The 13208-nt window shown below is 44.1% G+C and overlaps 2 protein-coding genes across 2 annotated transcripts in view; both read left to right on the forward strand.

Annotated features, from left to right (window-relative positions):
- The window catches only part of snx13 (sorting nexin 13), a 42706-nt gene extending 37449 nt beyond the window's left edge, over positions 1-5257 (forward strand). The window contains exon 26 of the mRNA XM_072675346.1: positions 505-5257. Within this exon, the coding sequence (XP_072531447.1) occupies positions 505-737 (233 nt within the window). The 3' untranslated portion in view covers positions 738-5257. The remainder of the gene's footprint in view (positions 1-504) is intronic.
- Positions 5258-8775: 3518 nt separating this feature from the next.
- The window catches only part of ankrd28a (ankyrin repeat domain 28a), a 42024-nt gene continuing 37591 nt past the window's right edge, over positions 8776-13208 (forward strand). Inside the window, exon 1 of the mRNA XM_072675345.1 lies at positions 8776-8981. Within this exon, the coding sequence (XP_072531446.1) occupies positions 8955-8981 (27 nt within the window). The 5' untranslated portion in view covers positions 8776-8954. The remainder of the gene's footprint in view (positions 8982-13208) is intronic.

Below are 13208 nucleotides of genomic sequence, written 5' to 3' on the forward strand. Positions count from 1 at the left end.
TGTGCTATATTTAGGTCTATTTTAGTCATTTAATCAAATCCAATCCAATCACTTTTATTCTCAAATCACATTACACAGGTGTAAAGGTCATTTAAAAGAACTGGTACATAGTTCCTCACTGTAGTAAAAAAAAGAACACAGTTATTTACAAAATTGAAGTGCTGAGTATTTACACCTAAACTTTGCATTATACACACTATGCACCCACTATGTACAATATTGCACTGGTTTAAAATGTACAGGTTTAACATATAATCTGAAATGTTTACCTTACTCTTAGTATTAGCCACTGGATAGGGGTGAATACAAGTGTTAGCATGCCACCTGATGAACTGGCATGATCTTGTGATTTTTAGGTTATGCTTTTGGTTTGTAAGACGTGAAGGACCTGAAGTGAAGGACTGACGTGTGGTCTTACATACATCTGACCAGGAGTGATGGAGCACAGTTTAAAACTTTGCTGCTTTGTTTCTTTTCACACACACCTTCCTCCCTCCCTTCCAGATGAGCTGAAGCACATCATCGGGGCGGACACCACGCGCAAGGGCATCCTGCGGGTCTTCGAAATGTTCCAACACCAGCAGCTGAACCGCCGCCTGGCCTACGTCTTCCTCGAGGGCTTCCTGGAGACCATGTTCCCGCAGTACAAGTTCCCCGAGCTGTTCGTCAAGCTGCACTCGCGCTCACCACGCATGAGCGCCTTCCTGCAGAAAGTCCGCAGCCTGCAGAAGAGGTGACAGATCCAAGCACAGCCACCGGGATGCGCCACTCGCCGAACGGGAGGGACCGGCCCACAGTGAGGCCGGAGCAAGGGCCAGGGCAGGGGGGGGCGGTGTGTGTGTGGGTGTATGGGTATATGAATGAATGAATGTATGTATGCTTGTGTATGCTTGTGTGTGTACTGTTTGGGAACCTGCTTGGATTGCACAGCCCCCGTCGCCTTCTCCTCCTGGCCCTCCCTAAAATCTTCCCTGTTCTCAATAGAAGCACTGTATCGATGCATAGAAGAGGCTGTAGCATAGAGGATCCATGAGGTTTGTGTTTTTCGTTTTTTAAGCATTGTGGAGCGTCCATTCAAACACGTTCACATCTGTACCACTAAGAGACTGCAGTGCCTGACCTGTAACGTCAGCATTCAGTATTTTTCAGTTTGTTTGTTTGTTTTTTTAACTTTGGGAGGCAGTTGCAATGTGGGATGATTCCCCATGGAACGTTGGCAAAGGTCAACCAGTCCATGGGAGTGTTGAAGGTAAAGGTCCTGAGGACTAGAGCATTAAACCCAAGGTCCTGAGGACTGGAGCATTATACTGTATGTTTTTAAACAAGCTAATAGATGAAGGGAGGGCCAACTGACACCCCTTACTATGCTTACACTTGCCACAAACATCTAAGCTAAGGTAAAGATGGTTTTAGGGGTCTGGCAAGGTGGGTTTTAATTGCACCGTATGTCACCTTTTACCTGCAACCATTTCTACGTATGACTACATGTTTCTAAACGATTTAATAACCAAATGTATATTTGCAGCACTGAAATCACAAAGGCTTTGGACGTTCACTATCCTATTATCTCGCAGTCCCATTGGTGGAAAGCACGGAGGGCGGAGCTGAGCGTCCCAGACACACCCCTCTGCCTGGGTTGTTTTTTTGTTTTGTTTTTTTGTATTTTTCCCCCAAATATGAACTTTGAGCCAGTTGAAGAGTTAACCCAAAGGCTTAAGGTTAGCGCTGAGGTTGTCCAGAAGGTTACAGCGCAGGACAGTGACTGTTCAAAAGCCTGTCCTGGTAGGAACGGATGAGTCTTGGCATCGGTGGGAGTCCAAGCATACAGAGGTGTGCTTTAAAGAATGTACCTTGTCTCTTTGTCCAGATTTTCCTCTTGTGGTGTTTTTATTTTTGAGCTCAGTTCAGACACTGGGGGTATGTGTACACGTACACGTTCAGTCTTTTAATACTAGTACACTATTACAGATGTGTGTAGCACTACGACACAACCCTGTTGGAGCGCGTGTGTGTGTGTGTGTTTGTGAGCGCCAGTGCCAGTTAGAAAATCAGCCTTAATTTTACGACCAAGAGACATGGGACGTATGAGTGGGAGAGAAAGTGTGTGAGAAAGTGTGTGTGTTTGTGTGTGTGTTTGTGTTTGTGTGTATGTGTGTGTGTGCTATAAGTAGCTTCCCTTAATCTACGAAGAAAGCGAAAAAAAGTGCACACATGTCCTCAGAGAAATACTAAAGAAATCCAAACCTAATCAGACTTTTGTTGTTGTTGTTTTTAATTTGGAGAATATGTTCGTGTTCATTTCTGTGCAATATTTTTAGCTTTCTGTAATGCATGTTAATGAATAATTATATTTAGAGGGGTTTTCAAATGTTTGAGAGTGATGAAAGAATCCAAAAGTTCCCCCAATCCCCCCCAGAAAAGGTCTTCTGCAACCTCTACAACCTACATTCCGTTGTTGTACGTCGCTCCGCTTATGTTAAGGACTTGTTTTATAAGTCTCACAGTTTTCCAGGTTTTTTGGGGGGGGTTAATTAGTCTTATTCCCAGTGACCACAGTGTTTCCTTCACGATGGATTCCTTTCATCCATGCATGGCTTACTTTGCTCAAGAAGGAGAGATTATTGTTATTATTATTATTATTTGTTATTATCATATTGAATCAGTAGAGATTGATTAGTACATGCAAAGCAGCTCGTGTACTGGCTGGCGAGGCCTCCGGCTGATTCTGTTCGAATGTTGGGTTTATTCGTTCCTCTATTTTGGCTCTTTTTTGGAATACCTGTGGTTCAGAATGTGACTAATGTAGGGCTGGTCCGAACAGCATCTTACAGGTTTCCGATAATTGTTGTTAAAAACGCTCGTTCTCACACTCACACTTAAAACAGTATTTACTTGTCATTAAGGGTGCACCACTGAAGTGTTTTTGTGGACAATTCCGACTCCAATATTTTATTTTATTTTAAGTCTTGAACAAAGTAAATGAACGAACAGAATTTTGTGTAGAAACACGTTTTTGGTATATTCTCTTAAATAAAGTCGCAAAATAAAAAATATTAGCGGGTAGGTTGTGTTGTAACAGTGCACAAAAGTCACAGTTCAGTACAGTTTTGGATAACTGGGGGAAAAAACGAATTAAAATGTTTCTTTATTTCATTTAAACACGTGCAAGTTACAGTTTGCTTCGTCTAGTGCCATATAGTGCCCCCTTGAGGTAGTTAATACAGCCTGCAGTTAATTAAGCAGTGAAGACATACATACAACTGTCCCAACAACACTGACACACTGTCCACATCCAGTCCACCATGATTCTATGAGTTGAGTAAAGCTAGTTTAGTCATTTTGCGTTAAAACAGAACAGAGAGAGAGAGAAATCCCACGTGAGTCACTCTCTCTACACGCCAGGAGGGAGCTACATTACCATAGCAATACTCCTAAAGCACTACATTTCCCACAATACCATGCAAATGCAACGGCTCACAGCTTAAGGTTTCTGGGTGGCACGCACGCCTGTGAAATTACCATATGTACCCTAACAGTATAGGCTGTGTATTCTCCGTGCAATTACGTACCGAACAGTGACCCCCATACCGAGATAGTAGGCTACAAATGCATGTAACATTACACCTCTATTAGATGAACAAGTTCTTCTCTGTGCTGAGCAAAGGTTATGTTCAATTGTAGAATTGAAGAAAAGGACACCTTACCAACTGTTAAGCATGGGGGGGGGTGGAGTCGTCATGCTTTCGGCATCTGTGAGTCACATAATTCATCTGTGGATAGATATATAGAAAAAAGCAGTCCATGCAAACGTTGCCTATTTAAATATGAAGAAGTCAGTTGATTTTTATCTTGCCAGATCAGACTGTGCTTCTTCTACTCCTGCTGTTCATAGTTAAGCAGTATGTAAAGCAGGGCTGTTTGTTACAGTTCAAAAATGTATCCAGTAGGAAGCACCAGTTTTTAACAGTGTAGACTGGTGAAGGCGCAAATGAACTGAAATCAGCTGCGGGTACCCAGTGTTACGCAGTGTTAGACTTGCCGTAATTCGTTAAACTCATCATGCCTCTGTGGTGTCCTACATTTTGCACTTTTTTCCATGTAGAGTGTATCTTTGCTCTCTTAGCTTGAGCAGAAAATATGGAACGTGGTGGTTTGGCGCACTCTAAAAAAGGCAAAGCTTAGAAATGGGTAATAAAGACACTAATACAGACTTAACTAATGAATTCTAGAGTATGCAAACGATTCGGGCCAGCCCTAGACTAACACTATACTCTTTAGAAGTCAAGTCAATCGAATTGGAAGAAACCCATCCGTACAGCCAGCAGTCAGATGGTCTCAGGGTTGCCAGTTCAAAACAACTAGAAGTTAATTCCATTTTTTTATTAAATAGCACTTAATGTAACTCCCTCAACTGAGGGTTTCATCCAGATCTGATGGAATTATTCTCGTCCCGCTTGCTGTGACACCAAGTGGCTACCGTTTGCAGCACCAGGCCCGAAGAAGGTATGCGACCACTCCTGATTTGGTCTTCGATTGGCTCGTGTCTGCCACGACTGGCTATATTGATCAGCTACAGCCTTCTGTGATTGGTTAAACTGATGCTACAGCGCACCGGCATAAGCTTTAACCACCTCTCTTACTGAACAACGCACTCCAACGCTAACCTTTAAACTCAGTAAACGGTTCTCTGTGATGCAGGACTGCTCGTTTCTGTTTGTTTTTCTTTTCTTTCTTTTTTTAAATCCCTGTACGTATGAATCTCTGATCATTCATTGTGCATATCAGTGTACAGTATGTGTCAACAGTGTGCCTAAATGTACTGTCAATTATATTTTCTTATTTTTCTTTAACAAACAAACAAGAGGAAAAAAAAGAAATAAAAATCAAGCCGAATGTCATGGCCGACTACAATAGACTGAAAAAGAACTCTAAATGGGTTTGGAGTGTTTGCGTCATGCTTCTATGATCTTCATTTCGAGCAGCAAAACTGAGTATAACACTAATAAAACTTAAACTCTGACTAACTCACTGCACAGTTCACGGTGTCATTTGTAGAGATTGTAATTTGTCGCCTGTGTCGCAGTGATCTGAACGTGGAAAGGCCGTGATTGGTCCTGTTAAGATGGATGCAGTGCAGCGAATGTTGAATAGTGCAGTAGTCATTGTACAGTTTTTCATGGCAGTTTCTAAAATCTGACACTACGAGTGCATTTTATCTGTGTGTCAAAACGTCACAATAAATATCATGTATAATGAACGTGTCTTTAAATATCATTATCTAATATGTTTCATATTGCATTCCCCCAGTGATGAGAAGATGAGTGTAAAGCAAAAGGCCTCTCGGAAAAAAAATGGCAGCATGGTGGCGCTGCAGTGTCCTTTCTCACAGCTCCAGGGGTTTGGGGTTGTGGGTTCGATCCTTGCTCTGGTCCACTGCCTTTGAGGAGGTCGTGTGGGTCAATGTGGGTTTTCCTCTGGGTGCTGCTATAGGTGAATTGGCTATGCTAAATTGCCCCCTAGTTGGGGGTGTGTAAGTGAATGGCTGTGTGCAGTACCTTATGATGGACGATGAAGGGGGTATTCCTGGCTTGCAGGGACCCGCCGCAACCCTGACCAGGACGAAATGGATAAGAATAAATATTTTTGGGTGACCCAACGGATTTGAGCTCTTGGGTAACCTTTTAAGACGTTTTAGCAGAGTGGTGCACTGTTCTACTGTGCAGCAATGCCTGCACAAATATGGCCATAATGGAAGAGTCCCCACAAATTTCAATGTGGGACGTTTTTAAAGGAGCTTGTGGCCTGATGAAGATGATTTTTCATTGATCGAGGGGTGAAATGACTTCTACAGCAGGATAATGATCCTCAACGGACTGCTTTAAGAGGCACAAGCTGAGGTTTTTTTTGTTGTGTGTATCAATTTGACCACTTTCTGACTGCCAGCACATTCAAGCCACATGCAAGGAGCTTAAAACCTAATCACACCAACCCCCCTCCCTCCAGCTTTGTCCAATCCCTGAATTCAATTCTGCAGTTTGGTTCCACCATAGCTCCTGTTCCTCAGACCTGGGTTACACTTCCATTGCATTTCCACATTCTGCAGTTTTACCAGGATTAAAGGAGCTTAGAGCAAAAGCCAGGACAACTTGTCTTCTAACTCCATCTAGAGCCATTACATACCGAGCTCGGCGTACTTTGCATTGAGAATCCCCTATTACATCGCCTCTCAGCCAATCAGCTTGCATGGCCGGATCTAACTGCTGTATAAATTCTGTAGTTTGGACTGGTGTACTTTGTAGAACTGACTTGGCGAGCTTGACTCGCGAGTACAAGCTCCTGAGGACAGGAGGGCTCTGTACGGTAATTCTGCAGTTGGAACAGCAGCATGGTGCGTAATGCATCCTGGGATATTTGGCTGGGCCGAGTCCACACAAGTCGTGTCCTGATGCATCCTCGTTCACACGGGCGAAACAAGAGCACATCAGGTCATTCAGACTGTATTCGGACTCGGCTAGATGTGAACTTTTGAATGGAGTAGTACTTGGGCTGTGCCTGATGACAGGGGCATTGATAATTTCACAACACTACCGTGACCCCCTCTGAAACAGATATTGAAATATGGCTCAATACAGCTGGCTTTCAAATGTTCAGTCCATGTTGATATTTTAAAAAAGTTCCAATAAGCTGTTTTTAACTTGAGCTGCTTTTCCCCCCCCCTCCCATATTCAACCCAGCATGTGGTACCAATACCGTACACCCTGATACTCCTACTCCAGCAGGCCCTGTAACAATCCTGTGCAAGCAGCAAGGTCCAAAGAAAGACGACGGCAGCGGCCTCGGCCTTGCAGTGCAGATTCTAAGTTTAATCTGACCCAGATCAGCTTGGAGTGCTGCCTGATTCTGAAAAGCCTTTTGTTATCTTGAAATGGTCCAAATCATCACAGCTGACCACAAGGTGGCGTTTCTACAACTCATTCCACTCAGTGTGTGGGATGCAGGGCGGCCTACCTAATGGAGATGGTCGTGGGGAGTAATTAGGTGTGATGTTTTACAGGACCGTTTGCATTGAATGGCATTCGGTCAGTAATCCTGTGGGGAAGATTACAGTTATTTTGTGGCCGACCTCTTCGGTTTTTCGGTGCCTTGAAGGGAGAGTCAGTCACATCAGTCAGGTTTCCAGGCCAGTTTCCTTCAGGACTGTTACTGTATTCCGCCTGCATGGCTCTAAGTAAAGGTGTGTAATGGTGGGACATCAAAATCAATTGCTACTGATTTATTTATTTTCACTTTTACTGGTGAGAAATGATATTTTAGCATATAAGAATGATCAACAATCACTTTTTTACATTCATTTATTTATTTATTTATTTATTTTTTCATTTTAATGGGAGAAGCATTTTGACAAGCATTACATTTTGATACACTGTATCAAATGTAAAATATCCCATTTCAGTCTCATTTTTGCATTCTTACATGTCTGAATTGACTTCTTACTAGTAAACTAGAAAATGCTAGGTCCAAAGTCAAACCTTGCGTTCACACGTCACACACTGATACATGTAAAAAATCTTCCACTCGTCAATTTAAACAAATTCTATAATTCACATTTTGTTGAATGTTTGTTTTGATGTTAACATTTCAGTTCATATTAGTTAAAATGTACCTTTTAATAAAATAAAATTGAAGGTAATCTTGAATTTGTGAGTTATAGTACCTAGAATATGCACAAAATCATTTTTCAATGAGACTTTTATTCAAATAGACTTTAAATAAAACAGTGTGGATTAAACACCCACAATGTGTAAATCTGGGGCAACGCCAAGAAATCCAATATCCTCATATTTTCCACTTTAAAATGATATTAGAGGGAGCTTTCCAGGAGCTTTCCAGAAAGCAACCAGGGTAGGTGAATTGTCTATGCTGTGGTACTCTGCATGGGGCTGGTGCCCAGTACAGGGGGTATTTCTGCCTTGGGCCGAGTGACCCACCGCGACCGTGACCAGGATAAAGAAGCTATATGGATGTATGGAGGGGGGTTAAAGGGTTCTATCATACACTGCAGTGAACTATGTGCTCATTTTTTTGGCTTGATATTAGGGGAAAAAACTCACTCTACAATATAGCTATATGTTATTCTTATGATAGATATTGCGATATTTAAAAATACAGGAATTTTCACCTGACATCAGTGATTCAGCATGGCATGAGATTAATAATACACTCCGCGTGTCCAAGACTGAAGTCAAACATACGACATTGGGAAGATCTAATCTGCCTCTGGTAGTTGAGTCATGGAAAATAACAACAGTGTGAATTTGCCATATGTGAAAAGTACTGGGCCTGCTCACACATGTGATGCTGCGGCTAAAACGATATATTGCGTAACTTTATACCGTGGATATCATCGCTGTCATGCAAAATTATTATATCTCCAAAATAATAGGAAAACATCTTCTTTACATTCAAGTCAATGCAGTGTAATTCCGGAGCATTTCTATTGGTCGATATAAAAAAAAAATAATAATAATTAATTAATAAAAAATAATAATTGACAATATTTATTTAATCCAATAAAATTATCCAACCATTATATCAGTAAAAATATAGCCAATCATTAAAAAAAAAAAAAATCGCGGTTTACCGATGTAGCCATATATCGCCAAGCCAAGCCGATGAACGAACCAGAGGCTAGTTTGCTGCCACCTCCCGCACCGCGTCAGCCAATCAGCTCCGTCCTTACTGCTCGCCCACGGTGGCGGTAATGTTGTGGAAGCCCGCTGTTCCCCTGCTGGAGGGAGGAGAGGGTCCCCGAGCTGCGAGGAGACTGAACTGAAGCCCAGGAAAGAAGCCCACCCCCGCCAGCTCGGAGAGAGAGAGAGGGGAAGGAAGAGAGGGGGGAGCTGGTCGAGAAGCTCGGTGACTATTCTGCATGAACTCTAAAGGCGAGGGGAAACATGGTGGTTCTCAAAATCCGAGAGCAGGTACGTTGTTGTGCCGCCGCCGCCGCCGCCGCCGCCGCTGCTGGTAACGGTTGCCTAGCTCGCCTGCTAGCTAACTACTGAACCTAGCACTAGCTGCCTGGTTACTTAGCTAGCTAGATAGATAGATAGCCACGGAGCTAGCTAGCTAGCTAGGACGAGCCTCGGCGGGAAGAAAGCGGCACGCAGTTGTTAAAATAAACTCTTGAAGAGTCTGAAGTCTCGCTGAGGAGAGACGTGTTGCTGTAGAAGTTAGCTAGCTAGCTGCCTGGCTGGCTCCCTGGCTGGCTCCCTGGCTCCCTGGCTGGCGAGCTACCAGAGCTTAGCATGTGACATTATTTTTAACTGCAGCAAGGAGATCCTGGCCGTTGGCTAGCTACCTATAACGCTCCTCACACCCCAAGATTGAGACTGTGGTCAGTGCAGCCCCTGTAAACAGACCGAGGCTTCTTCATTGTACCTCTATCTTCAGCTTCAGCTTCAGCTTCAACATGCTAGCTAGCTGTACATTCATTAAAACCGACCCACTGACCTGACTCTCTAGTCCCAGTCATCAGTTGCTGGGGTCATCCTCGATATGAAAGTACTGACCCATGCAGCAGGCAGTGCTGAGACCAGGCCTAGCAGAGCAGGTGCAATAGCCACGATGTTGTGGCTTTGTTGGCCTTGCATCATCAGTCAGCCTACAGGTGGAGAAGCATTGGAGGGTCATCGAGGTCAGGTGTCCAGGCCAAGTTCAGCAGGCTTTGTCGCGGAGTTAAGGAATAATCTCACACGCGTGTGGGAGGTATACAGATGACCCAGGAGCAACAGTTTAGCTGTCCAAAGGTCACTCCCAGGGGCACGGAGCACTTTCACTGTGTCCAGTAGGCCTAGTAACACAGATGGACCAGGTGCTTTGCAATTAGGGGACCCTTTCCTGGTGAGACGTACCTTTCGTTTTTGAAGATCTGCAGATCGTTCTTCTCATCTTATGTGAAGCTAAAACACCGTCACACCATCACAGTTCTCACCAGGCTTGCTGGTCCATCAGTAACACAGATGGACCAGGTCTGGGTGGGATGTGGGGGTTATGTGCTTTGCAATTAGGGGACCCTTTCCAGGTGAGGCGTACCTTTCGTTTTTGAAGATCTGCAGATCGTTCTTCTCATCTTATGTGTAGCTAAAACACCATCACACCATCACAGTTCTCACCAGGCTTGCTGGTCCATCAGTAACACGGATGGACCAGGTCTGGGTGGGATGTGGGGGTTAGGTGCTTTGCAATTAGGGGACCCTTTCCTGGTGAGACGTACCTTTCGTTTTTGAAGATCTGCAGATCGTCCTTCTCATCTTATGTGTAGCTAAAACACCGTCACACCATCACAGTTCTCACCAGGCTTGCTGGTCCTCATCTCTCGTTGGTTTTTGGCTTAGTTAGTAATAAGCACAGTGGCGTCATGTAATATCTCATATGGTTCTTGCGACCTGTGTCAAAGTGTAGATTGGCTCACAGACCACCTAGCTATACACCGTGGCTCAGTGGTGGGCCTCAGATTCCACTTCCAGAACCACTGGGGCTGGACTTGTTGTATAAAAATGGTAAAACAAAGATGTTTCATGACTCATCTGTCAGGGTTTTCAGTCATTTCAGGTCTGGAGTGAACTTGGTACACATTGTGAAGATGTTCCAGAGCTTTCCTTCACACTTCTGGACGGTGCAAGTGATCTGGGATGATGTGAAACCATCTGCTTTAACATCCTCCCACACATTAAACCTGGCTGTGTTAGGACTGTGCGCCGTGCTGAGGCAGCATGGTGACTCTCATCTAGGTACTTGACTCCGTTTAGCATCTGCTGATCACAGCAGGTGGTCGTCCTGCTGTTGGTTTGGCTCTTGCTGTTCAGTCATCGCGGAGACGGTCTCTGCGAACGAGACCCTGATTGACAGCTCGGACGTTTAGCCACAGATGGACAGTGGACGTAATTATCTTCCTCTCTGTGCTGTCACAAGTATTTTTTTTGGCATGGGGCTTGTGGTTTCACTTTATTTAGCTTGGATGTGCTTTCTCACCCTCAGAATTTGTCATATTACTGGTTGGACTGGTCAGATAGCGAGGAAGTGACTTTGGCAGTGAGACATCCTCCTTAGTCACGGCGTCATGATACACCACTAGGGATATACCTCCAAGAAGTGGACAGGCTATTTCTGTTGCTGGCATGCTTCAGAAATGAGTGGCAGTAATGGTGAGAGAAACCTGAGAGACTTGGCAGAGGCCTGTAGAGTTTTAGGCTACATTTTGACACACACTCACATACTCCACCCTAGAACACCCCCACCTCTAATGCATACATCTCTATTTCTTTCTCATTCAAGTCTGAATATGGTATAATGCTGTAAATTCGCCTTCGGACCAAAAAAAAGAAACCCAGAGGGATCCACTTGCAGCGTTAAGAGTGTGACTGCCCGAACGTAGCCTTCAGAGGCTCCGGCCTGCAACGTGAGCCGTCACCCGCTCTGCGTGGCCATGTAAGGACAGCTGGCTGCTGCATCGGCACAGAGACACAGGAAGAGCTGTTGTGATTATGCTGTCTCAGCCATTGTTGTTTTGCCTGCTGATTGAAAAGTGGACAAAGAGAGCGCCGACCAAAATAGCAGCTCACTTTAGCCAAGCATCATTCAGCCCCTATGCACGTGTGTGCCTAATAATTATATGGAGATAACAGGTGAGGTTTGGGTCATTGTGGTCATTACGTTTTGTGTCATAAACCCGGTTCCTGCCATTTAAATCCAAGCTGTGCACCTTCATCTCCGTGACCAGTTCGGGAATGGCTCGTTTCAGCACCTAATCCAGTGGTCAAGTGTCTGTGAAGTGTAGCAGCGCAAAGATCGGGGTGCAGCGGCAAGTATCACTTCCTTTGCACTCATTAATAGTAAGACGATCTAAACCCTGCAGTGCTTTTGGGAAACGTAGAAGTGGTTGAGCTGATGCTTCATTCACATCAAAGCAGTGTGATGTTTCTCCTCTAGAGGGTGTCTGGCAACATGGAAAGGCAAACCACACGGAGCTGGATCCGGATGTTTACAAGCTTTGGGCTCTTGAATGATCTTGGAATGACCAAAAAAAAAAAAAAAGACAGAGATGGGACTGCTGTTTCATGGTTTGTTATAAATTAGCAAATGGACTTTTCAGACCTGCGGAGGGCAGAATTCAGCTTAGGTTACAGTTGATAGATTTCCCAGGAACTTACTTTATTTATTGCATTTCGTCATCCTGAAGTCTGTGAAGTTCTTTCTTTATTAATCAATAAAGCTCTGAACTTTAGGAATGGGCCGACCTTTCTACCCTGTTGTGTCCTTCACAATAGGTCTAATAAAGCCTGACCTTTCTGCTGTTTGTTTCTCCTGGTTGAGAACTGGAGCAGCGTGGTTGTCTCTTAGATCAGCGTTTTTCAACCCTGGCCATTTTTGTGCTCTTCCTGCTTTAACGCACCCACTTTAACTCAATAATGGGCTGTTAATCAGCTGGTTTGTTGGGTCAGGTGTGTTGGGAGGAGGGAAAATACAGTGAAAATGTGCAGGAAAGTTGGCCTCCAGGACCAGGGTTGAGAAATACAGTCATAAGCCTTTTACATGGGGAGGTGGAGTAGTGTAGTTACTACAGGGTGTCTCTAAATATATGGACGATTCGCACAGGATGGGAAATCTTGGCATAAATGACTGAGATGGGAGTGGATACTCAGTTTACGCACAGCCGCCGCCTCCACATTATTATTATTAGTAGTAGTATTCATTTAATTTTAGTGTGACAATTAGCAGCTACATGCTAATAACTCCTATGTAGACTATAGGCTTTGCAACACAATGACTTGCCTAAAGCTGCCAGAAGTGACACACCTCTGGGTAGACGAGGTTTGACGTGCACATAAGGCATAGGATTAATATCTTACATTAATATCTGGAATCTTTACTGATGGGGAGCGGGCAGCCCATAAAAATGACTGACGTGGCACATTCTGATGTGGTGTCCTCTAATAATTGCACTATCCCAACTTCCCCTGGTAAATCGAAGCCCTTCCGAATAGGCCTTTAGTTGTTTTGCTAACTCACAGGGCTTGGACTGGTTGTAAATAGCTCAGTGGTGTGCAGTAATCTGTTGAATGCTGGAGAACATTGGAATGCCTTTTTTTTGCAGAGCATTGGTTTTGGCTCTGGCCTGTGGAGTTACATTGACTAATTTGTATCTGAAA

Source organism: Salminus brasiliensis, chromosome 3 (assembly GCF_030463535.1).
Source record: "Salminus brasiliensis chromosome 3, fSalBra1.hap2, whole genome shotgun sequence".
NCBI lineage: Eukaryota > Metazoa > Chordata > Actinopteri > Characiformes > Bryconidae > Salminus > Salminus brasiliensis.